Below are 27,395 nucleotides of genomic sequence, written 5' to 3' on the forward strand. Positions count from 1 at the left end.
TATATGTATAACTGATTCACTTTGTTATACAGCAGAAACTAACACACCATTGTAAAGCAATTATACTCCAATAAAGATGTTAAAAAAAACCAAAAGGTATGTCATCCACTATAAATGATGACTGGATCTTTTCAGACTCTGACAATATGAGCCACATCTTAGGACTATGCAGTTCTTCCTGACATTTCCTTCCATGAACAATTGCACACAATTCCACACACTTGTGTTTGCCATTCAGTGTTCTTCACACACGTGTGACCTGCAACTCTGCTTTTGACAGGCTCCTCATCTCCCCAGGCCCCCGTTTCCTCCTCTGCAAATGAGGGAAATGGCCTATAACTCCTTCCAACCTCTTCTTCCATCTCTAGAATATTCAATACATTAAGAGGACAGGGTTAAGAATCATTGCTTCGAAAGAAACTCTAAGATTTCTATCATCTGAGGGCAAAGGTGGGCCTGCAAGTCATTTATTGTCTCAAAAAAATTAGACCTTTCTTTAAACATGGACCTACCATATGATCCAGCCATTCTACTCCTAGCTACTTACTCAAGAGAAGTAAAAACATGTCTGCACAAAGACTTGTACAGGAAGCTTTATTCCCCCAAACCACAAACTGGAAACAACCCAAATGCCCATTAATAGATGAAAGAATAAACAAAACGTTGTACATCCATACAATGGATTACTATTGAGCAATCAAAAGGAACAAAATGCAATAACATAAATGAATCTCATTATGCTGAATGAAGGAAGCCAGACACAAGACGACATACTGTACATTCTGGTTATGTAAAATTCTGGACAATGCAAACTAATCTATTACAGTTACACAAGGCAGGTCAGTGCTTGCCTGTGGTCTGCAAAAGGTACAAGGGACCTTTTTGTGGAGGGAAATGTTCTGTATTTTGATTGTGACGGTAGTTTCACAGGTGGATGCAACTGTCAAAGCTCATCAAAATGTGTACTTTAAATGAATACAACTTATGTAAATTGTTTCTCAAAGTTATCAGGGGAAATTTTTTTGTAAGCTCTTGACCAATCTGAGGCTTGAAGAAAATACATAATGGGCAGCGGATAAAGTTTTGAGGGGCCATGATATCAAAAAAGGAATGACAAACCGAAAATATTCTTAAACATTCTGGAAAGCCCTTTAGTTTCTGAGCAGCATGTATGAATTTGTAGGAAAATAATTTATCTTCTGATTTCAGGTAAAGCCCAGAACAAAGAACTGCCTTGGAAGCTAAGCAAGGTATGTTGCTCCACAAACAAAGGCAGGTAGGTACATGGTGGTGGGCAGCTTCCTGTCTTTGCAGCAAGTCAGGCTCCTGCATACCGATTTCTTCCTTCACTCTGCCCGAGGTGGTATTTACGGGTCTACTCAGGTGGATTCCATTCTACTTTATGAATGTCTATTCAGAAAAACTAGAAAGCTGTAGGGCATATTATTCCTTTATAGGCCACACGGGGCGGCCGATTTTAGTTGCACCAACTTGTAGAATCACAGGATGTGAGGTTTGGAAGGAGCCTCAGAGATTCTCCTGTCCAACTTCCCAAAGGAGAAAGCTGAGGCCCAGAGAGGGTAAGTGAGTGGCCTAAGAACACAAAGCACCAGCAGGACTAAAAATCACCGCTCTCCAGGAGTCTCTCCACTTTAATACACTGGCTCATCACTTATTGAAAAAGTACAACCCCAAGTCTCTAGCCAGATCCTAAATCCAGGCTTAATTAGCCTGCTGCACCTTTATCTTTAAAAATTTTTTTAAATGTTTTATTTTTTTTAATGAAAGCTGTAAAATGGTTGGATTCTAGCTGAGAGAAAAGCAGCAGATTCCCAGTTCCGGCCCTACTGCGAGGAAACGTAAGGATCCAACCTCAGCACGGGCATGAATGTGAGGCATTTATGATTCTTGTAGAACTTGGCAACAATTACAAAAGCCTGCTCCATGGTGGAAATGACCATGTTAAATTTCCATTCTTATTTGCATTTGCAAAAATAGAATAAAATTATTTCTTGGGTAGAAGCATCCTCTGTGACTGGGAAGTGCTTCTTGTTCGTTGCTGCCCCTTTTACTCTTCATATACTTCCCCTTGATGGCTGTTGAAATAGCAGATATTTCATACAGAGAGAACATTCATCACAGCAGACTCTTGATTGAAGTTGAGTCAGATTCTGCCGTGAAGCTGCCACCGCCAGGGAGTAAATGAGGCCTCTCTGGAAGCTCCACCACCACCCAGTCTAACGTGGCTTTAATTTCCAAACTACAGTTTGGCAGGGCCAGGTCTCAGCACTGTCCCCAACCTCCTCCTCTTGCATCTGACCCCTCGGCGCCTGGGTTTCACGGGGCCGAGATGTCCCCTTGGGGGTCGTGATGTTGCTTCCCAGGGGTATCTGGATGGCACCTGCCAGCTGGTGCTGGTGCAGGGGAGACAAAGATGATAGCTGAGTAATTGAGCAGTGCCCTTGGCCCTTTGGTTGGCCGGCGTGCTGGTAACATGTTTTGCTCTTCCCGCAGACTCCCCAGAAGGTCTGTTGTAGAGTTTGGTAGAATGACTAGGACAGTAACTTCTGGAAGAAGACTTCGGATTGTTGGAATCACCCCAAGCTGAAGAAGCAACACCGGCGGCCCCTGCTTCTGTGAGGGGGCTCCTGGATCACCAAGCGACGGCACGTCCTGGAGGTGTCGGCAGTGCTGGGCCCCACCCTTCCCCGTGGTGGTGTTTTCTGGGTCACTCTGTCTTGTCCTGAGGGCCATGCTGTGCCGTGGCTGCGGGACACACCTTTCGTGTGTGGGCACCGTGGATGGGCGGGTCTAACCCTGTATCCGGTGCGTCCCTCCACTGAGCACCGTGAGGGACAGACTCCCTAACACTGCCGACACTTGTGCATCCACAAGGCCATTTGTCAGCGCTGAATTCCTTGTTGAGCAAGTGGATAATAAAGGTACTGACCTTAATGGTCTAATCAAACCAGTGTAGTAGTGACACAAGAAATCATTGAAAAACTGCGGGCGAAGAGCTGAAACTTTCTCTAGAAAGTTCGTTAATGACCAGAATAGATTATATAATCTACGTACAATCATGGAGAATTGAGATGGGTACTTGAAAAAAAAAAACAACCAAAAAAACATATTCTCCCCACCTCCTCTAATCCTTTGAATTTAAATCATTCCTATCATTGAGGTCAAAGGTGTTTGGGCCCCCTGAAGTACAGAATTAATTTTCTTCTCCATTTTCTATTGATTTATTAATTATAAATGTAGTCTTTTGTTTACCTAAGAGACAGGAATACAATTGCTATTTCAAGTCACTTTTACTTTCTATTTACTATTTTTTTTTTATCAGCACACAAGCATGTTCTAGTGTCTCTTACCTTTAAATAAATAATCCGCCCTTAATCCTTAGAGCTATCAGTTGATTTCTCCCCTCTTCACTGAAAAACTTATGAAAGAATTGTGGGCTCATGAATTATCTCCATTTCTTATCTTTCCATTTGTTCTTCAGACTTCTCCACTCTGGCTTCTGCCCACACTGCTCTGCCGGAAGTGCTCTCTCCAAGGTAACCAGTAACCTCTATGTCGTCCATTCCGGGGAGCATTTCTGAGTCCTCATTTTCCTGGAATGCTCCTTGGAGGACCATCTGAGAATCCTTCTACTGCACACGGAAGAAAAACCAACTCACATTGTGGCAAACAAAGCAGTAAGTTTATCGTATGGTTTCTTTAATAATTTTCTCCCCTCTATTTCTCCCTTCTTTCTGGCATTAATCAGATATTAGATTAGTTGAATTGATCTTCTATTTTTTCTAGAGCTGTTTATTCAGCTCTAAGAGTTCCTTGCCTATCTTTTAAACCTTGTATTGCATGTGTAATGTCAGCTGTCAGAGTTTTTCTCAGTGTCATCCCTTGTTCTCAGATGATTCCTTTTTATTGCAACACATTTTTGTTTCATGGATGTAGTATTTTGCCTTACTTTTCTGGCAGAATTAATTTTAATTTTTCCTACTACTTCCTGAATTGTCTGTTTTCTGAGTTACCTTGTTTGTTTTGGTCTCTGTTGTGTGGGGACTTTCCGAAAATGTCTGTGACTCAAAGTAGTCTGTTCATATTCTACAGGGAGACCCTGGGAGCTCTAGGGGACCAAGAGGGTGGAGCTGGTGGACTGGTGGCTTTGGGGGTAGGTTGATTGGGTGGGAGGCCAGCTTTGTCATTTGGTGAATCTCCATCTCTCCTCACACCCAAATATTACCATGTGCTGGTCTTTTGTCTGGGGTGATTTAGTTTCTCCGGAAAGGGATCTTCCAGACTCCTGGGGGGGTGGGGGTGGGGACAGATGCCTCGCTGAGAGCCATGTCAGAACCAAGCAGGAGGCGGCCAGGGGCCTTGTGATTCTGAAGGTAGATTGTAACTCGATCCTACAGTGTTCAGCATTACCTCTGCCCTCCTCTTGGACTGCTATTTGAGTCTAGATCTTCTCTGGCTCACTTTTTCCAGGGAATGAACTTCTAGACTCTTGCTGTGGGAAAGAAGGGTCTGGAAGGTGGGGGGAGGGAAGGTCTCTTGCTCCTGTTTGAGACTCCCACCATTCTCCCTCTTTTCACCTGATACCTCTCCCCACCTTTCACAGAACACAGTGCCCCCCAGCGGTGCCAGACCCTCAGGACTCGGCCGGCTCCTCAAGTGTCTCACTGCAAGCTCTCAGGTCAGCTCCCTCCACTCGCTTAAGCCGTTTACCTCCCATACATCTTTCAAAGCCTGCACATTTTTTGTCCATAATTTTCTCCTCTTTTGTTCTTTATTCCTTTACTGTCATGTTAGGGCTTTAGGAGGGAGTATCAATTAAGGCATGTTTCAAGCCACCATATTTAACTGGAAGTATGTTGGCATTCTTTATAACTTCGGATTATATTTTGATTCTTTAGGTCTGCCTTTCCACAGAAGGTCAGAAAATAGAAATTCTGACTTTTTCAGCTACACCCAGTTCTTTCTACAAAGAGTAAACACGAAGGTAAGGATTTTTGTTGTTAATTTAAAATGTTGCCTGTTACATAATATTTTGTGTCATTGTAAGTGAAATTATGTTCTATTGAAGAAAGAAACGTATATGGTTATTGCTGCTTTTTCAAATTATCCAGGAGCATCTATCCTACTCTGAGATGTCCTTGCTTCTAAGTTACTCAGATCTTTGCAGTTCTTTGTGAAGGATTTTGGTATCAGATCTTCCGAGTAATAACAGCTAACGTTCATATATGTGCCAGGCACTCTTCTGTGCCCTCATTTAACCTGTACAACAACCATATGAAGTTGGTATCATTATTTGTCTCTCTCTTTGGAACACAAAACTGAAGCACAGAGAGTAATATATCCAAATTCACATGGCTAGTGTCTCAAGAGTCCTTGCTCTTCACCACTATGCCATGCTCTGTTGCAAAATCTTTTTCTTCTATCTGATGAAACTTCTATAGATTTTCCCACCTACTTCCCCAGAGGAAACTTACAATATGAAAACACCTAGAGAGAGAGTTTAAAACACACACACATGCACACACACAGCCAATTAAAAGAAGCTGTGTAGACCGGAAGTCTGAGATGAGCTGGTTTTTCCACTGGAGCACTAAATTTGGCTCTGATTTACTGTCAACTAATTTTAAAAAGTGAAATGTTAGATTATATGGTTCTCATTGTTTTGTAGAGCAAGCATGCACATTATTTTTCAGAGAAAAAAGTTTTTGGCAACTGAATTCTAGAAGCAATTTCTACAATGCTAATGAAAGAACTCTAGGGTTTTTAAAAAGCTTTTTATTGGAAATGTAATACATAATCAGAAAAATACAAAAACATAAACACACAGCTTAGTGAATTATTATAAAGCGAACCCCCATCTCACCACTACCCTGGTCAGGAAAGAAAAGCTTAGCCCCACAGAAGCCCTCTGTATGCTCCTTTCTGGTCATGAAGCTCTGGTCTCCCCAAACGTACCATTATCATGACTTTCGTGCCAATCATCTTTTTTTTTTCTTTCTGTTAGTTTTACCACCTAAATAATATCCTAAACACTATAGTTTAGTTTTGCGTATTTTTTAAAAACTTTGACTGGAATCATGTATTAGATATTTTTGCTTTTTGCTCGACTTTATGTCAGTGAAATTCATCCAGATTATTTTGTGTAGCTGTATTCATTTTTATTCTATAGTACTCCATTGTCTGACTATACCACATTTTAGGGATATACCACAATTGTCCGTTCATCAGCTGATAGACCCTTGGGTTGTTTAGTTTTTGGCTATTAGGAAGAATGCTGCCTTAAGCATTCTTGTATATGTCTTCTGATTCAAGGATACACACATTTCAACTGGGTCATTGGGTGACCATATTTTCTTTATGTCTCTTCCCATCATGTTCCATCTATACATGTCTATATCCAAATTCCCCCACTTCATAAACATACCAGTCATAGTGGAATACGGCCCACCCTAATGACCTTATTTTAACTTGATTACCTCTGTAAAGACCCTATCTCCAAAAAAGGACACATACTGAGGGTCAGGACTTCAACATATGAACTTTTTGAGGTACACAACAAAGTTGGTCATACTAAAACAAGGAACAATTCTAGAAAGAGGACAGTTTGTGCATAGGCCCTAAGGTAAGAGAGAGATTATACACAATGCTAGAGCTCAGTAAACCATGAGGCTGATAGGAAGGGCCAAATCACATTCAGCCTTATAGTCCATAGGAAGAAGATTTGGGATTTTATTCTAAGTGCAATGGAAAGTAACCGGAGGGTCTTATGCAGTGGAGAGACATGATCTCACCACTTTTGAGTGGAGGATTAGTTGGAAGGAGACAAAGAGTGGCAGTGAAAGATCAGTTAGGAGGCTACTGCAGTACCCTACTTGAGAGATGAATGTGGTCTGGACCAGTGTAGGGGTTAGGGACAGAGAAAGCAGTGGATGTATGCCAGATGTAAAAGTTAGGGTTGATAGGACTCGTTGGATACAGAGGATGAGGGTGAGAAGGGCAGCAAGGATAACTTCCAGGTTCTGAATTCCAGAACTGGATTAATTAAAAAAAAAAAAAAAAGAAGAAGAAGAAGAAAGAAAGAAAAAGATAAAACTGAGAAGGATTGGGTCCAGGTTTTAATAGAATAGGAAGGGAACCATTTTGGACATGTTATACTTGAAATTGCAGGAAGCATCCTAATGAAGAGATCACGGGGCAGTTGCATACATACAGATCCAGTGTTCTGAGAAGAGGTACAGGCCAGATAAAATCGGGAATCATTACGACACAAATGTCATTTAGAACCATGGGGAAAGGTGAGACTAAGAAGATTGAGAAAAGGGTTATGAAGAAAGTCTAGAAATATTGCTTACATATAGTGCAGTGAAAGAATTGCTGGAGTTGGGGAGATAATATTCTACGTGTTACCTTCTGATGATTCACCTTAATGCAACACCAAAGCTTAGATAACATTAGAGAAACTCATAACTGAAATGTAAAAACCTTTCAGCAAGTTCTGGGTCACAGTGAATCTATTGTTGAATCTTCTGATGGTTGTTGGAAGAGTTAACCTTCTGTTTCAAAAACTTGGCCCTGACCCACACACTTGCCGGGGTAGGCCATCCTATTTCTGACAAGAGGTGGGTCACAAAGTGGCCTGTAGGTAAGACCAGAGAATTTTTAAATTGAGATTTGAGCCACTGGAACACTTGAACTTTTACTTAAAGAAGATTCCAGAGGTTTAGGATCTTTAAGCATGAAAAAGATCATTTTGGCCTAAAACATTTATAGAATGTTTTTGCCAACTGGACTACTTCCACCATAGAGCCATAGTGTGGCTTTTGCATAATGTAATTTTGAATAAGATTATATTGCAAAATGCCCACGTTGGCTACTTTCCCTCATCTCACTCCTCTCCCAAGTCAATAATGTGAATTTACTGTTCTAGCATAAATAGATATTTACACACTGTAGAATATCTGCAAAATAATTCCGAGTAGTGCTTCTTATTCTAAATCTTTCATTAAGAAGTTTTAGGAATAACTGTGACTGATTCCTGCAAGACTTCCTTTTCTTTCCATTGGAAAATGGTTACAAACAAGCTAAGGTTTCTTTGAAGTTTGCCAATCTATCATCTTCAATTACACAAAACATCTGTTGGTGGAGGAAGTTCAGTGCCCTTGAGGATGAGTAACTTTTTAATTGTTCTCGGTGGTAAACTATTCTGACAGAAATTGGCCAGTGGCTTTAGTTGCTTAAGGCTTTTCCTCAAAAACCAATATCATCATACTCATAGGCCTGCTATAACTTGATAAAAGGACTTTTAAATATTTCAATATAAAAGGCCTCCAGATAACCACAGAGATAGACTAAGACATTTATTCAGGGTTGAAACAATTCAAACTGGCTGCAGTCACCGGGAATTTTCTAGCTCTAGAAGCACATGAATACAGATAAGTTGCTGAGGCCAAGAGAACACCCCAGCATCTGCAACTCTCAGACGTCACTGGAAGTGAGACAAATAATGGTCTAGGAGTTTTTATGTGGGGATATATATGTCCCCATGACTCTCCTTGCAGGAACTATGTTCTGGGGAACAAAGTTCCTAAAGCCACAGAGCATAATAGCACTATGTTACACCTAAACCACTTCAAAGGAATCTGCTATATAACTCATTCATGTCTTAAAATAAGTTGCCTCTGAAGAGATTTGAACTTAATAGCTTTTTTTGGACTGACTTTATTTGAATATTATTTGAAGTCACATCTTGATGTCTTTGAAACTCTGTTTTTATTCTTCTTGAAAATGTTTAGTGATCAAGTGTTTCTCTAGCACATCTCAACACAGGAGACTCAGGCCTAGTTTTAGCCTAGAATGAAGTGCTCTTCTCCAGACCATCTGAAGTGAACACTGAGCACCACTTGCATCTTACAGGGTTAGGGTTAAGAGGAAGTTGAAGATGCTGTGGGAGATAATTGGGCAGGGTAGTGTTTAAAGCAAAGCCTGCCAAACCAGTAGCCACCCCAGACACGTTTACTATCTAACCCTTTTCTTGTGCCTCATATGAATTGTGAAGATTAAATCGGATTCTGTGATTCTTCCTTTCATGTCTTGTTTTCCTTTCAATGTTCTGATTAAGAATGTTGACACACAAGGAGGGCCAGACACATACTGCCTATGTGCTTTCCAAATGAACATACCTGATGGAATTTAGATTATGATGAGATAAGAACAGCATTTTAGAAACATGTGCAGGTGGAAAGGCATGAGCTGAGCATGAAAATGTAGATACTAGAGGTAGACTTAGGAGACCAAAGTTGGCCCACAGAAAGCCTTGTGGCATTGGTGCACGATTTCCTTAACCAGCAATGGAGCCAGGAAGCCCAGGACTCTACAGCAAGGCCTGGCCATTGGAATTGGTGACAGGGAAGAAAGATGCTTAATGGCCTGAGTATATGAAGTCCTCCACAGCAACTGGAAAAGCAGGTGGAAGAGGCAGGAATGAGGGGAAGTAGGAAGTGACTGTGATTAGAGGATGGGCCCGCTTGAACTCTGCAGAAGAATTAACGGGCCAGCGGTCTGTTAGAGGTTAAGCTGACAAATAGTTGAGTTCAGAGAATAGCGAGAGCACAAAACTGGTGAGCTCTTGTGAACAAGCAAGATTATTAGTAGAGAGCTCTGGAGAAAATGTTAGCAGTGAGGAAGAACTAAGTCTCTGGTGAGCAACAAAGCTGTGGGTCGCTGTGGGAAAGGTATCCACTTGGCACTGGGACAGAGCGCTTGGGAAATGTGCTTAAACTTCAGTAACTGTCAGAAATAGATGGTATGTTGGTGGGTTTGCACCAAAGAATTTTAAACCTCTCCCACACAGCTTCCTGTAGCAAAGAAATGAAGTTTCAACCAGTTTACAGAACTCAGCAAGGTCAGGATGAACGACAGAATCACAAAGGACTAAGGAATTCCACAGGGCCTAGATTTCCAGGGGAGGCTGTCGCCTGTCTTGGTAAGTCACCCAGTAAGCCCATTCCAAACCAGCCACAGCATGATTTTCACAAGGGTGGACTAGGATGTACTGTGTTGAGAGCTGAATTAATGTGTTAACTAACTAATTCGTTTTGAGGCAGAAGGTTATTCTATCAGTTTAGCTAAAGCACTTCTATTAAGTCCATTCTCTAAACTCTCACAGAAAAACTATCTAGTAATCAAAGCCCTCTGTTTAGTTTCAGATATATTTATGGAGGGAATACATGGAAGTAAGGCCCTTCCTTGGGAGAAATGTCTCCCTTAATCTCCCCCAATTTAGAGGATCACAAATTGACTGCTAAAATGAAAGGCATTTAAGGACCCTCCAACTTTGGAGGTCAACATTTCTAAACCATATTTTGTTACAAACAGTGGTCGTGAAGAGGCAGAAGTACAGGGGTGGAGAGTCTGAATCCTGTTCATCATGTGGTAACAAATGCACAACTTGCTATGCTCCTTCTTATTAGAAATGAAGTGACATTATATACCACCATTGCTATTTTAAACAAACAAAATGAGCTTAACTCAATAAATATCTTTTATTAAAGAAAAAAGGAATATTGTTAAGCACCAAAACTGTATGTTGTTATATTGCATGTACAAGAAGAGAAAGGTGATTGCAATACTTAGTGTACAAGTACTTTGAAGTCGTGAGTGTAAAAAACATGAAATACAAAGCGATACAATAATTACAATGCAGAAAGTTGCACTAAAGAGCAAAAGGCAACAGTCAAAACCATTATTGGAGAGTTCATAGTATTGCTCTAAATGCTTGCTTAGTTTTTTTTCTTTGTACTTTTAATACTTTTTAGAATGTTAACTGAGCATATTTAAGTACTGTAAAATTTGCAGGAGTTGTCACTTATATTCTGCACACTGTCCATTTAGTGTAATGGTGTTAAAGCCATCCTGAAAAGCCAAGCACAGTGTGCTAGTGTTTTGCTTAATATTGCACAAAGCTAGTAAGTGGTGAGTTGGTTTGCCATTAAAATTTTCATTTAACCAGAAAGGCTAAAAGAACATACCAGTTTCATTCGCCCTAATGGGCTTTTATTCATGCAAAAGGATCTGTAGCCTTCGATTTTTCATAAATTATACATTATGGTTTCACACTTTGCAAGACATATAGTACAATAAGAAATTCAATGGAACAGTGGGGATTCTGTCCAAGTCGAAAAAGTCAGAAGTCACTTGCATGGGTTGTACTGTGCACCCTTCTTTGGTCACAAATGAAGGGAAAATGTCATCTTGTGATTATGAAGAATTCTTAAAACCAATATAATTAGTACTGGGAAAAGCTGGAATAACCTGTTGCACTCTTTGATAGTTAACCACAGAACATGCAAATTAAAAAAAAAAATTCCCTTGTTAAAATTGAACTTTTTAACCAACACCCACACCTTTAGTATACATCTCAAATCACTTACCACAGACTTTCCTTAACTCACCAATTGGAGCCTCTCTTAGTCATACCTGACCAAAAAACCCAAAACTTTCTCTTAATCCTCAAAACAAATGACTGCTTTGAGATTCAGTATAAGATAACATTGATAAAATATTTAATATATCAGCCTCAGAAGTATTTTCTGTACATGCACCTTACAGTGGCATAATAAATGTGTTTGGAGAAGGGGAGAGACACATGAATTTGGATTTCCATCAATTAAGTCCCTCAAATACCAAGCTGTACATTTACTGTGGGTAAAACAGAAAATTTTAGAATGAACATATCTTTGAAATATTTCAATGGGCAAACATTTACAACAGACAGACACACACACACACACACACACACACACACACACACGGAATCCAGACTCCCTCTTGCCTTTAAAAATCCTTTACATAGATGATAGTTTAGGCAGCAATATAAACTAATTTTGTAGGAAAAACTTTTAAATTAGACTATATTTATAGGATAAAAAATACCACTGCTTCATTTTACAAAGCAATTAAGCAGAGACTTTAATGTGCTTTAAATAAAGAGCACTTTGCAGCAAAGTTCAGAACTAACTACTGAATTGTTCAGTAGCACTAAATGAATGCAACATGCTCCAATAGTAAGGTGCTTCTACTTTCTTACCTCTCTTCCATCTAAAAATCAATCTTGTGGTCAATCCTCTAAGCATAGTTGTTCTTCTATGCTAAGCAATAAATGGGAAATAAAATCTATTTAAAATGCACATTTTATATTATTTAAATTCAGTGCAAGAATTAGGTAAAACTTGTTCAGGTTTCTGCTTTCACTATCAAATGGATGCATGTTAACAATGCATCTGCCACAGTTTTTAAATGTTTTACAGCTGTTCAAAAAGACTTTTTACAAATAACCTGGTATAAGTATATGAAATTTCAACTCCCTGATAAGGCCTTTAGGGACCCATTAGCAATTTACAGGTTGGTATCTGATGTTACGTACATAATAATTAAATTATAAAGGTTAAAAAAACAAGCTTGTATTTAGTGAAAGAAAAGCTTTCCTTATGCACACACGCAATGAACGCAATTTAAAAATGGAGTCTTAAGGAATGTATAAATTTAAATTGTATTAATTGTATACTGGTCCCATTCCAAACAGAGAGGGTACTGCCCATTGATTTTTGTCCCACTGATACAAGAGTTTTAATTCTTAGTGTCTGCTATGGCCAAAGTATCTAACACATCACATTTTATGACATAGAGACGTCATGCCACATGTTAACAAATATTGCTACATAGTTCAGCTTTGTAGAAACAAGGCTCCCCCACCCCCATGATATAGAGTAGAAAATATTCTGTGGGTCCGCATAATGAGAAAAGCCCCCATATCCTCACTGTGGAAATACTACACCTGATGAACTGTTACAGCTGTGCATTTTATAGAAATGTTTCAGTTCCACAATGAAGAACTAAAGAATGATTGTTTTTATACTGCTCACAAACTCAATAAACCTATAAAATATACACGAAGTGAGCAATTCTCATCTTTTAAAATTCCTCTTTAGCCAGGTATTTCTTCCTCATACTGCTACCCTACAGTACCACCAGGATTTTAAATCATTAGGAATACCTTTTCTATACAGGCCACATTGATTATATATACATAATTTTAGTTGTATTAGTAGAAGAAATATTCAAAATTGACATTCAAGTGAGCAGTAACATTAACCACCAAACATCCAAGTCATCATCTACTTGTTTCCCTATTTTAAGTATACTGCAGTTGAGACTAGATTGGTAAATTAACTGCTAAATTGATTCAGCATAAGCAAGCAGCTGTTTGTAGATTCTTGATACAGAAATGATACATTAACAGAAATAATAACTGTCAAGTATTTTAAACCATATAAGTAGTACAGGCAAATTTGGAACTGGAAACATGATCATATATAAGTACCATCATAACAGTATATACAAATTTTATACTAAGGACAAAGATGCTCATTTTATTAGGGGCAAGGATAAGAAGGAAACCATGCTTGTATAATTTTTGTTGGGCTCTAAAACTGCTTTTTAATTGACATGTGGATTCAACTGGACACATGGACTGTAGTTATCTGAAATTCTAATGTTTGTGAGAACTCCAAAGGTTGATGACCTATCATAACATGTAATTTTGTGGAAGGAGGAACCTGAATCCAGAGGAAGGGAAGTGGATGTGTTGGAGAGAAAGTTGCTACCAGAGAATGAGCACAGGGGTTGCTAATGAGGCTCTACAAGTGTGAGGACAACCTTCAAGGAGTGCTGTGGTGGGGTATGCTTCTAGCTGTGGATACACTCCTGAAGGATTCGTGCAGATCTGAACACCCTGCTTTCTTTGCTAGAGACTTATTACAACATGGCTCAGGAAAACAGATTATAGGACCCTTTTAAAAGTGAGCATTGTCTCTTAATGGAATCCCAGCTATAACACTAAGTGGGTAGCAATTTCCTCTAGACATATTAAGGTTCCAGTGCTTCTGCTGTCAATAATGACATAAGATCCTCCTGTATTTTTCTAAATGTCAATAAATGAAACAAAACTGAAAAAACTGTTATGAACAAGCATCCAAAGGCATAAAATAGATACATGATTTAAGATTTGCAAATTTGCTTTAAAAATTTTTTTCAAATATATCAATCAAATCAATCATTCTTTAGGTTAAAAGGCATGTTTCAATGCGTTGCTGAAGGTGTGTTACAAAAATCTACAACCCATCCCCACTGTAATCAGGGGATTGAGATTAATTTTATATTAGATCTGTATTTCTAATATTCTCAGACAAGGTGTAAGAATGATGCTAGAATAAAGCCAATATATTGTGAAAATGCTCATATTCTCATCAATAAACATAGTCAATATTTAAGATTTTGTTTTATATAACCTGTTGCCAGAAAATTTTCTCCATAATTATTTTAAAGGAAATAACATTTTCAAGTAACAAAGGTGTGAGCATTTTTGTCCTTCAGGATCACTAATTCAGATACATTTGAGGGCTTTTACTTCAGGACTGCTTTCTGGGTCTAGGCCAGAGAATTGCCTCATAAGAAAGAAAGTTCATTTTGGTATGTCAGCCATTCATATAATGGCCAAGACCTGTCTTACACAGAATTACACTCTACAGAGTACTGTAAACTGGGTCCAACATATCTACCTTCATTCAAGCCCACACAGTCCTGCTGAGAATTCTATCGGCTCCACGCATTCTTCAGGACTCCATTACAGCAAAATCAGCACCTAGAGCTACATACATATGTTTAAGAATTTAGTGACGATAACAAAGCCTCTCTCCCAAAATTCAACTCCAAGCATGTGAAGATAGCGAAATGCCAAAGAGGCTTTTCTGCCCATCTACTTTCTGTACATTTGTAGAGCACGTTTTTTTTTCCCATTGTGGAGCATAAAAATAAAAACAAATGGTGCATGTTAAAAAAGACTTAAGATCTGCATCCCTACTATTGAATCCTGATTTTTGATTCTCAATAGGAAAGTCATGTTGAGTTATAGTAATCAAGCAATAGTTCAACCAAAAAGACTAAAAATAATTTGAAATATCAAATTACAAAGTATTGCTTCTCATAAACAATGCTGCACATAAAATTCAAACTATTATAAATTCACAGTTATGAAGGGCTATTTAAAAGCATGGAAATTTTTACTCTGAAACCTTACAAATTGTAAGTGTGTGGGCTTCTAAAAATAGGTCATGTTAAATGTATCACGTTGTGGTAAACACATTTATAGGTGTATCTCCATGGTTATGTATCTTTTCAGATGTTGTGGAACATCTTTATGAAAATTCCTTTGTAGACGAGTAATGTGGGAATTATCAGTGCATTTCCATCTGATTTCTTCCAATTCCTGCCCTATAGCTATCATGATTAACTTCTTTTTCAGAATGTCACACTATTTAAGCTGATATGGAAGAAGCTCTGTATTTTGGGCAGATGACTATTCAGTGCACTGAACGATGGATTTCAAAGCAATCTCAACGCAGCTCACAGTAGACCTGTCAACCCAGTGTTCTTCCAACTCATAGCGACTCCTAGCTTTACTGGCCACTACAAGGATGTAAATGGGTAGACAGGTGGGGAAGGTGCTTAAAAAACAGGAATCTTCACAAGGCCTTTTCTCCGTTGCAGTCAGGAACATTGCACATCTAAAACTCATGTTAACCACCATCTGTTGGAATGACTGGAAAAGTGGTAACTTGCCAATTGTGCTTCCTTTTTCACACCACTGAGCCAATACACTTTGGATCTAATGGAATCCAATTGTGGGACCACATGTTTACAATTTTGTAAGAGCCGATGTTCAACTGTAGGTATTTTTTTCATTCTGTTGAGTCACCTGTTTACAAACAAAGTAATACTGTATGTTAAAAAGAACAGCCTATTAAAGACAGTATGTATATATATTCCCTCACACCTTTCACAAGATCCAGTATGAACACTGATGGTTTTTTCTTTCAAATGACCTTTTTACATAGATGATGTATAAAAAACATCTTACAAAAGGATATGTTTGTATTCTTAAAAAAAAAGTAAAACAAAATTTGAACATGGATTTTGATCACTGTTAAAAGATCATATGTCAAGATGACTATAGTTAACAACACTGCTGTGTGATATACAGGAAAGTAGCTAAGAGAGTAAATCCTAACGAGTTCTCGTCACAGGAGAATATTTTTTATTTTCTCTCCTTTTTCTTTTTTCTTTAAGATGGATGTTGGCTGAACCTACTGTGGTAATCATTTCACAATATATGTAAATCAAACCATCATGCTGTACGCCTTAACCTTATACAGTGATGTACGCCAATTATTCTCAATAAAGCTGGGAAAAAGAGTTTTTTAAAAAGGTTGTATGTTAGAGTCACTTTCACTTTTCTTCCTTTTACTCTTAACATTTTATGTCAAAACTAGACACTAAAAAGATAAACACAATCCAAAATCTTTGCCTCAAAAACTGTCAGTATAATAAGAACTATCAAATGGCAAGTTTAAAATACACCAGAGAGAGTTGTCATTATAATTGAGATTTAGAGGACAGAGCTAGTACTGTCTTTAAATAGATGACTTTACCAGGACTTTGTAAAATTCAAAATAGTTGTGTTTGAGATCCATGCGCTGACCCACAGCACAGGAGAAACATATATATGGCCTACTTGTCAGGTAAGAGCTGACATGTGGCTTTTGAGGACTTGAAATATGTCTAGCGTGACTGAGAAAGTGATTTGAATTTGACTTAAATTAAAATCTAAAACTCTGTAAAAAATACTTTTCCATTAAGCACAACTTGGTTGTTTTGGTACGACTGTTCAATGTAACCAATGAATACTTGGCATCCAAACTGAGGTGGTGCTACTAGTAAGTGTAAAATACTCACTGGATTTTGAAGACTCAGTACCCAAAAAAAGTAAAGATATTGACAAGATACTCTTTTGGATATATCATGTAGTAAAATATTACTAGAATCAATTTCACCCATCACTTTTAACTTTTTTAATGTGGCTCACATTATATTTCTATTGGACACCATCATTATAGTTACTCATGAGTTTAAGAAGGACCCCACAGGAAACAAGTTAGAAATAATAAAAAGTCTATACAATTATATATATTCCCTTATGTTTAGAAAACCCCTTCAAAGATACTATTACCTATGGCTAGGTCTGAGATGAGTTTTTAGAGGAGGATGAAGCTGAACATGTCCAGGACCTTCAGTTTTTATTTCATGAAGTTTTAAGAAATTAGTTCTTCAAAAACAAGTATGTAATTAATTATTTTGAATCTATAAGAAAGAAACCAATTAATAGGAAATACAAATTACAGCCTTTTTAGCCATCTGTAGAAAAGTGTCTAAAAGTTCAGAGCCTTTAAAAATGACTTCCTAGGGACTTCCCTGGTGGTTCAGTGGTTAAGACTCCACGCTCCCAGTGCAGGGGGCCCGGGCTCAACCCCTGGTCAGGGAACTAGATCCCGCACGCCACAACTAAAAGCCTGCATGCCGCAGCTAAAAAGATCCCACATGCTGCAACTAAGACCCAGCACAGCCAAATAAATTAATTAATTAAAATATTAAAAAAAAAAAAGACTCCCTAAGACCACACACAGGCAGTGATATATAGCTCTTTATCAATGGCTGCTCAACTGGTAGGGATCACAACTAGTCTGTGGTTTGCTTCTGGTGTGGGACACATTTAGTCTTTAGTGACTTTGCCACTATCCCAGTTCATGCATTTTCTGGCAGTATTTCATTGTTCCTCTCAACATTATACCACATACACCAGCCATGAACAATCAGCCAAAAAAAGGGAAGGTTTTAGGCGATTTTCAGAGTGGTATTCATTATGGACATATTCTTAACACCTGACATAAGGTTAAATTAGCAGCCAAAAGCTATAAGTAACATCCCAGCTACTTGAATATACGAAATGCATGCTTATGTGAAGGTCCAGCCCTGGGATTACCTAATCAGTGCCAACATGGTAGCTTCTGGCATAGGTTTAGGGGTTTACTGAGAAGCTACATGCTGAAGGGGACAAGGCAAGAGGTAGCAAGCACTGTGAAGTGGGACACAATCTACAGTCATCCAGTGTGGGAAAGATTCCCAGTCAGGCACACCCGAGTCTCTAGACACACTCACACACTTGAGTGGACACATTTACATTCCTCTACAAAGCATGGTGTGCATATGTACAAGCACAAATAGTTTGAAATTATTTGGGGATCCAAAAACAATAAGTGACCGATAATTAAGGCCTCCACAACTAACAGGAAAAAAGGGTGCCAACGGTCCCAAGACCCATGGCCATGGCAGACAGTGTTACTATCAAATGTTGGTTAGAGCACATTAAAGTTAACACCCAACCACTTATCAAGATTCTTCATGCTTTTTGTTAAGCTACAGTGCAGATGCTGGTGGGGAGGGGTGGAGTTGGGGAGTGTGGAATTGGCACATTTTCCTGATGGACCCATGCCCAAAAGGGTAAAAACTGCTTTTAGTAATATTTTGAAATATCCAAAATAGTATCTTCCAACATTTAATCAATATTTTAAAAACTAATGACACAGTTTCTGGGTTTTGTTTTACCTTTTTGTAATAAGTCTTTAAAATCCAGATGTATGCCTACATATGTATCAGTTCTACTCTTTCAGAATCTCTGGGAGTGAAGGCCATGAATATGCATTTTTAGTCAGCTCCCCCTGGTAGTTCTTAAGATCAGGCACAGTGATTCTTCCTTTACCTACTCCCACCTACTTCCCCCTTTTGTAAAGCCCATAGAAACATATTCCATCAAGAGAGCATAATGATTAATAGAATATATTTGCATACTTTATATTTTGCACAAATAATATTTCAGTTATGGTCCTCAGCAATCTGATATATTATTTGATTTATAGCATGTGTTATCTTTACCAATTCTATGTATTTAGCATAATTTGTGCCACATAACTATATAAATTAGCTTATTAAAGCGTAGTGGGGGACAGCTCTGTATTACCTTGGGAGAATGCCAAATGTGTACCAATTCCCACAGGGTACTCAATAAGGTATGTATATTATGTCAGCTGCCATTTTATCTAGACAATGCAGTAATTACAATAAGCCCTAAATGATAAACTTTAAAGGCTTAGAAAGCTAAATAATCCGACAATGCAATGACTTTTCTAGATTCCCTTGTGGGCAGCTAACAAAACATCAAAATTCAATATGCATAACAGTTTGCAACTGAAATACCTAAGTTAGAAAAAACCTTTTCTGTTTTTTTAAAGCTAGAATAAGACTGTCACTTTACTAGAATAAGACTATCCTTTTTACTTGGGATATAGCTTGTACTAAAGAAATTGTTAATGAGCAGGATATAAAAAAACACAGCATTTACACAGGAACATCTCTGTACTTTTTTTGTTATGTTTCCAGAAACTACAGAAGTAAAACCTGAAGTTATGATCCAGGCTATAACTGAGCTGTATAATAAATAATGAACCTCAGATTCAATGACGTATAACAGACCTCATCATCCAATACAAAAGCTGTATTACTGGAACACTACTGAAGAAAAGTAAGACCATTTACTTGTTAGTTTTCCCAGTCTGTGCAAGGCAAAGCCTCCTCGTCATCCTCTGACTCAGGGGATGCTTCTTTGATTCTTCTAAGAGCTTCATGGATGCTCCGTGTTAGAGGGTCCGTGTCGGGCAGAAGCGTGAAGGATTCTCTCAAGACTTCCTTCTGTACCTTCTTCAATTTTACCCCCTTCCTTATTTGTGCCAAGATATTATTATCATCTTCATCAGGAAAAGGAGGCAGAGTTCGCTGTTCAACCTTTCTCAGATGAAAACTACCACGCTTCAAGGAAGCTAGCACCTCATCCATGGGTGAGCTCACTTTAGAAAATGAAAGAGAACAATTATGATTGCACTTAGGAACTGTATAACCTCCAGACTTTAGCACTGATAGCCCAGGATGCTAAAAATGTATCTAGAGAAGGGACCATGAAGCATGGACACAACATTGCCAGAACACAGGGTATACTAATTATGCTTGTTTAAAAAAATCCCAAGACCCAAATTCCATGTCAGGCATTACTGGTATTCCTATCATTTCTCATGTGAGAGAAGTGAGCAGATTGGGGGCTGGGGGGTGATCTTTAGTATTATTATGGGTGACACTCCTAAAGAGTTTCCATAATGCAAAAGTCCAATCAAATTCAGACAGTGACTGGACTGCACATTTAATTTTAAAAAATTAAATTCTGGTTCATTATGGTGACTGTGTGTGTGTTTTTTTTAAATAACTGCTTTACATATGAAATTCTACTTGGGCTATGGTAAGAAATATTTTATAGGATGGTCTCTCAGATTAAAATGTAATATACAAATAAAATGTTCTCTCCGTGAATGCTAAAGCTCCTAAGGGCCAAAATTATTTGCTGTTTCAAAAACATCTTTATTAAGGCATATCTGACATGCAATAAATTATACATATTACTCCCTATTCTTCTTTGCTTCTTTATAAAAGATATGCCAGGGTCCTCAATAAATATGTAGCCAAATGTTATATGGTTTTGCCAATGTTCTCCCGACCAGACAGCTTCCCTTTTCTTGTATTTCTGAGATTTAAAATCATATTGTAACACAAAAGGAGCCACATAATACATGTTACCAAATAGATCAAGTCAAAAGATATAATTTAAAAAGCATCTCTAAGAGCTCAAGCAGGTCCATATTTGTGTCTGTACACATGTGCAAACATGGGTTGGTAAGAATTCTGCCATGCTGAGACCCTGAAAACCTGTTTGCTATCAAATAATGTCCAAAAATAAAATGTTTAAAGCTTTGTAATGTCCTAGGAAATAAACAGTCCTTTAACTACATGCCTCAGTCAACAGATGAACTCAAAAATCTTTTTTTAACTCACCTCTCTTCCTCTGCAAACCTTCAGCAGTCTTTTTGAGCTTCTTCCTGGCACTGACGAGCTGGCTGCTGTCGAAGAGGTGTGCTGAGGGGGCACTAGCTGACTCTGGGATCCTCTTCTCGTTCCCCTCCACTCTAGGCAGACCTTCCTCCAGTGTCTCTGGGGCGCCGTCCTTACCGACAGGCAGAGGCGGTGGTGGTGGGGGAGGAGGAGGTGGCGGGGGAGGTGCCGGAGGAAGAGGTGGGGGGAGTGGATCTGCTGTGGCAGAACCTGGTTTAGGGTCAATCTTACTCAGAAGTGGAGGAGATGCGGCAGGAGGCGGTTCAGAGGTAACACCACCGGGAGGTAACGAAGTAGCTTCAAGTTGTGCTGATGAATTGTCTTCAAGCTGTGTGAGGCTTTGGGCTTCTGTTGTCTGTGATGACCCGAGCTTGCCCCTTCCTTCCTCCACTCCCTCACTTTTCTCTTCTACCTGTAGCGCTCCTGGCAGAGGGTCACACTGGTCTTCACAGGACACGGGACTGGCTGCACTTCTTCTTGCGTGAGCCAGTCGCAATCTGGTTGATTTAAGTATGACCTGGCCTGGGTATCTCTAAGAAATCAGAAGTTATTATAACTGGTTAGATTACAATTTATGAACAAATGGCTGTTTATTTTCTCCCTCCAATGCAAGATTTTATTTTAGAGCTTTTGTGATTTTTCAGGGAAAATATACTGAAAACCAAAATACCAAAATGTAATACCTTACAAATAATTATCACCAAATTCTTTATTATTTGCTTATCATCAAATCCTTCTCCCCTCTTATCCACTTAAGAGGTCAACTGTTCAGAATTACCATATGATTAAAGAAAGATCCTTAGTGAATAAAAAGTACTAATTTAAATGGGAAAATAGTAGCAGTGTAAAATAAAAAACAAATGATGTCAAATATATATATGCTATTGGTAGGCAGAAAGCTAAAAAACTATTCTTAGATTCTTACATGTATTTTCAAATGCTTACAGATAAAAAATTAAAACATTAATGTTCTTCAAAGGGTAACATGGCATTTTTTTAAAGCTCTGAAAACAATATATGCATTTTATGATAGAATAGAAGGAGAATGAATAAAATTTTTTGGAGTACTGATACACAGAACTCTCATTCTTTTACTATGGTAAAACCTAGCATTAATGCATTTGGCAGACAACATTTTCTTAACACAAAGCTTATCCTTGTGTTAAGGACCCCATTCCCACCCACCCCCACTCTGTCACTTGATCAAAAGCTCCCTTCACCTGTAAGGAGACCCCTCAGAATAAAGAGTAGAAGTAAGGCTCTTGAGTGCTGCTAAGAACCAGAACTACCTAGTTTAAGCACATTCCAAGGAAATGCTTAGCTGCTGTGATATCAGTGTCCAGAGTCATGGATAAGCCTGGCAAGAGAACTGCTGAAGCATTTCTCATGTGTGTTGATCCACCCTCTAATTCTGCCATTGGTCATATTATTACACCACAGTGTTGATGTACACAGAATTAATAACAAGTTGATGCTTAAAATGGACAGTCAGTTGTGAACTATTAAATTCAAGAGGAATGAATCCAGGCTTCCCAGAGGCCCTGGCCATTCCTCTTCTATCACTGAGGTGGTAAGCCAAGGACTGCCATAACTAAAACTGTTTTCTAGATAATAAAGGGAAAATCAAGTTTTTCTCATAAAAGAAATCTTACAATAGGAGTATATATGTACCTCTGTTTAAAAAGCAATGAAAAATAATAAATTGACCATACTTTTACTACCTGTTTAAAGGTTCGAAGTCTATCCAGTGTTCTCTGTCTTTCTTGGCTAACCCAGGCACTTTTTCTTTCTTCTTCATCATGTAATTTTTCTCTTTTCTGGTGTTAAAAAAAAAAAAAAAAAGTAATTCCATTACGATGTGTCCCATTATATTTTATCATTAATAGAAAAAAAGAGAGTTCTCCCAATATGTAAGCTGGATTACTCCAAAGAATGATGTATTAAGCAATGTTCTGTGGCATGAAACACTATCAGTTTTAATTGAAATTATATTGTTGTTTCACTTTCTGCATGACCTACCAATTAAAAGACGTTTACTCTGTAAATATTTTCTCTGAACTGAAAAATGTTTCATCTTTGGGGTTCTGGCTTGAACAATTTTATTATGCAATACTTGTAATTGCTATATTCTGCTAACTCAAATAGTTAACCTTAAAAACAAAAAATAACCACTTGGTCGGTAATTTAGATATTATATATGGGTTAAGCCTGATGTTCTGTAGATAATGTCTACTATTACTGAACCTGTTCCTCTTGCCACAAATCTAAGTGTGTGTTTTAATACCTCATTCAATTTTTTTCCTTCCCATTCCCCAATCCCAAACCTCTTTGATTTTGTATTCCCAAACTGGATTAACAGTATCACCACCCACCCAATGTTGGCCAAGTTAAATACGAATTGCTCTTTTTAAAGGAAAGAAAGCGGAAGTCTTGGCAGGAGGATAAAGAGTGGGAGTAGTGCTTCTGACAACCTCACTGCTGAGGGTCAGGTGACAGGTAGTTACCAATTAGGGAATGCACTGAAGAGTGCCACGACGGCCAACTACGTCCCCAGAGAGATGTAACTATCACATACAATACAGATTGGTTCCACTTTCTCTTGGTGAGGTGGGTTGAATCCTTTGTATATAAATCAGCCCATGGAATTTATGGTCAGGGTGCAGGGGGGTGCCAAGGGTGAGTAAACATGAACATTCTTCCATCTCTTCTTATGGCAGGTCAAGAAGACCTTTTCCCTTTAGAGAGCTCTCACTTGGGGAGTCTTAAGAGAGTCGCAAAGGCCATTTATTAGTAGATAAAAAGTCATGTATCTCTCAGTAACAGTCCCAGATTGCTATATATAATCCTAAAGGTTTCCAGATGGGAAATTAAAGAAGATATGACCTGAGCTCTTCATTAAAAGAAATAAAGGTCCCATGTGGATTCTGTCCTTTATAGAGGAAAGCCCAGAATGGCTTAAGGACACAGTGAGGCAAGAACTTATCCCAACTCCTCACCCCTACTGCATACTCAGTTCCATTCACACAGCTGAGCCAACAAAAGGAAGGAACTGAAAAAATCTCATATTTACAACTGGTAACCACCTGGAATTGGGAGTGAGCTTGTACTTTCCCACGCTGGGATACATGCCATGGGATACTCAGGGACAAAGGGTCTTCTAAGGCCTATCGAGTGGCACTGGCTCAGAGATGAAGAGATTTTTCTATACTTAGAGTGTATTATCGAATGAATACAGTGCTTAGTACTTGAGGAAGAAATTAGTTGTCTAAGAGATATTCAGCATTTTCAAACTGTGAATCTGCATCTCTAAACATAATATACAAATATCTGAATGTGAAGTTCAGAAATAAAACTGATCAATCATTTTGCTGGTCTGTCAGCTGGTATAACCAGAGTCAGATCATACTATTATCTAAAAGATCCCAAATGGAAAGAGAAAGTTTCAGACATGTTCAGGCATGAACTGATGGGTTTGTATGGACTTTTCATAGAGCACAGTATTGTATTTAAAAGAGCCTAGTGAGTAACAGGCCCCCTCTGGCTAGCTAGGGGAAAGTTATTTAACGAAGATAATTTATCCTTTTGTGACGGGCGGGGGCAGGGGGTGGTGGAGGGTGGGTGGGGAATACTTACTAGATGATGCTAGATGGTGACACAAGGGGCTTTGAGTTTCTGTTAACATTGTTTAACAAGCTGGTGCTAGCTGTATGCATATGTTCATCTAGTGAAAATTAAAACTTATGAGCTGTACACTTGTGTGTGTGATAAAGGTGGTTTAAAACCAGATTTGATCTAAGCCAACTTTCATTTTCCTCTAGCTTTGCATGTTAAGAATTGATGATTAATGGATTCATTCTCCTACAGTGAGGTATTCCACCCAAAGTCGGTAGTAGGCAAAATTATAAGGCAAATGACATTCATCTTTCAGATTCCCCCAAATATCAATATCCTCTTTTTACTCAACTTTGCCACGTAAAACTCTGAGAAAGGATTTGATACTCATTCATTCTAAAAGGCTAATTAGTTCCTCCATCCATAAAAATATTGGCATTTTATCAGAATCCAAAATCTTCACGCAATAAGGAATGCATTCTAAGTGTGGAGTTTAATCACAAGCTGACAGCGCAGGTGCCGATGGTGAGAGTAGGAGGCATTCTTATTCATTTAACTCTTAAGCTGGCCCACAGTCTGACTTTCCTTACAGAGCAGTTCCTGGCCCATGAAAACGGTACTGAACAATAAAAATATAATAAATTTGCTGTTGATTTCAGATGAATCTTACAGTTTACGGGTAGTTTGGCTACTCTTACGTGTTTAAATTCAAGAGTTTTAGCTAATATGTGCTGAAATGAGCTTGAAGGATAACGTCAAAACCCCTACAGCAGCTAACGTCATTCTTAATCACAACAAATTAGAAGCCTTCTTAAGACCAGGAAAAGATAAAGAAGTCTCCTCTTATCACTCTTTTTCTTTTTTTTTTTTGGCGGTACGCGGGCTTCTCACTGCCGTGGCCTCTCCCGTTGCAGAATAACAGGCTCCAGACGTGCAGGCTCAGCGGCCATGGCTCACGGGCCCAGCCGCTCCACGGCATGTGGGATCTTCCTGGACCGGGGCACAAACCCATATCCCCTGCATTGGCAGGCGGACTCTCAACCACTGCGCCACCAGGGAAGCCCTCACCACTCTTTTTCAACACCCTACTGGAAATCCTAGCTGACACAATAAGAAGAGCAAATAAAAGGTATACAGACTGCTACAAAATAACTAAACTGCCTTTATTTGCATAAGACCTGATTGTCTATGTAGAAAATCTCAAAGAACCACCAAAAAAGCTACTAGAACTAATACACAACTATAACAAGACTGCAAGGTACAGGGATGACATATAAAAGCCAACTGCTTTCTAATGTTAACAGCAATGAAACACTGGAATTATGAACCTTTTATATTACCCCTACAAAACTATTTACATTACCACACCCCAAAAAGCAGATAGATAAATTTAGGTATAAATCTAATAAAATGTGAACAAGATCAATGAAGCAAGCTATAACTCTTAGAAAAGAAACCAAAGAAGAACTAAATAAAGACATATTCCTTGTTCATGTATAGGAAGACTCAATACTATTAACATATCAATTATCGAGAGGGCAGACAGCAGAAGCAAGAAGAACTATAATCCTGCAGCCTGTGGAACGAAAACCACATTCACAGAAGATACACAAAATGAAAAGGCAGAGGGCTATGTACCAGATGAAGGAACAAGATAAAACCCCGGAAAATCAACTAAATGAAGTGGAGATAGGCAACCTCCCAGAAAAAGAATTCAGAATAATGATAGTGAAGATGATCCAGGACCTCGGAAAAAGAATGGAGGCAAAGGTCGAGAAGGTGCAAGAAATATTTAATGAAGACCTAGAAGAATTAAAGAACAAACAGAGAATACAAAAACTGAAATGAAATACACTAGAAGGAATCAATAGCAGAGTAACTGAGGGAGAAGAACAGATAAGTGACCTGGGAGACAGAATGGTAGAATTCACTGCCACAGAACAGAATAAAGAAAAAAGAATGAAAAGAAATGAAGACAGCCTAAGAGACCTCTGGGACAACATTAAATGCACCAACATTCTCATTATAGGGGTCCCAGAAGGAGGAGAGAGAGAGAAAGAACCCGAGGAAATATTTGAAGAGATCATAGTCGAAAACTTCCCTAACATGGGAAAGGAAACAGCCACCCAAGTCCAGGAAGCACAACGAGTCCCAGGCAGGATAAATCCAAGGAAAAACACGCCGAGACACATAGTAATCAAATTGACAAAAATTAAAGACAAAGAAAAATTATTAAAAGATACAAGGGAAAAACGACAAATAACATACAAGGGAATCCCATAAGCTTAACAGCTGATTTCTCAGCAGAAACACTACAGGCCAGAGGGAGTGGCATGATATATTTAAAGTAATGAAAGGGAAGAACCTACAACCCAAGATTACTCTACCCAGAAAAGATCTCATTCAGATTTGATGGAGAAATCAAAAGCTTTACAGACAAACAAAAGCTAAGAGAATCTAGCACCACCAAACCAGCTCTACAAAAAATGCTAAAGGAACTTCTCTAAGTGGGAAAAACAAGAAAAGGACCTATAAAACAAACCCAAAACAATTAAGAAAATGGTAATATGAACATATGTATCGATAATTACCTTAAATGTGAATGGATTAAATGCTCCAACCAAAAGACATAGGCTGGCTGAATGGATACAAAGACAAGACCCATATATATGCTGTCTACAAGAGACCCACTTCAGACCTAGGGACACATACAGACTGAAAGTGAGGGGATGGAAAAAGATATACCATGCAAATGGAAATCAAAAGAAAGCTGGAGCAGCAATACTCGTATCAGATAAAATAGACTTTAAAATAAAGACTAT

General features: G+C 38.6%; 1 protein-coding gene across 2 annotated transcripts in view; it reads right to left on the reverse strand.

The window, feature by feature from the left end:
* Positions 1-10,543: 10,543 nt before the first annotated feature.
* The window catches only part of JMY (junction mediating and regulatory protein, p53 cofactor), a 73,931-nt gene continuing 57,079 nt past the window's right edge, over positions 10,544-27,395 (reverse strand). Inside the window, exons 8-11 of one of the 2 annotated variants that reach the window (XM_033430086.2) lie at positions 22,674-22,778; positions 20,905-21,493; positions 19,564-19,871; positions 10,544-15,832 (exon numbers count right to left, since the gene is read on the reverse strand). In XM_033430086.2, the coding sequence (XP_033285977.1) occupies positions 19,567-19,871; positions 20,905-21,493; positions 22,674-22,778 (999 nt within the window). In that variant the 3' untranslated portion in view covers positions 10,544-15,832; positions 19,564-19,566. The remainder of the gene's footprint in view (positions 15,833-19,563; positions 19,872-20,904; positions 21,494-22,673; positions 22,779-27,395) is intronic. The other variant, XM_004270842.3, reaches the window with a different exon arrangement.

The sequence above is a fragment of the Orcinus orca genome, chromosome 3, assembly GCF_937001465.1.
Source record: "Orcinus orca chromosome 3, mOrcOrc1.1, whole genome shotgun sequence".
NCBI classification, from domain to species: domain Eukaryota; kingdom Metazoa; phylum Chordata; class Mammalia; order Artiodactyla; family Delphinidae; genus Orcinus; species Orcinus orca.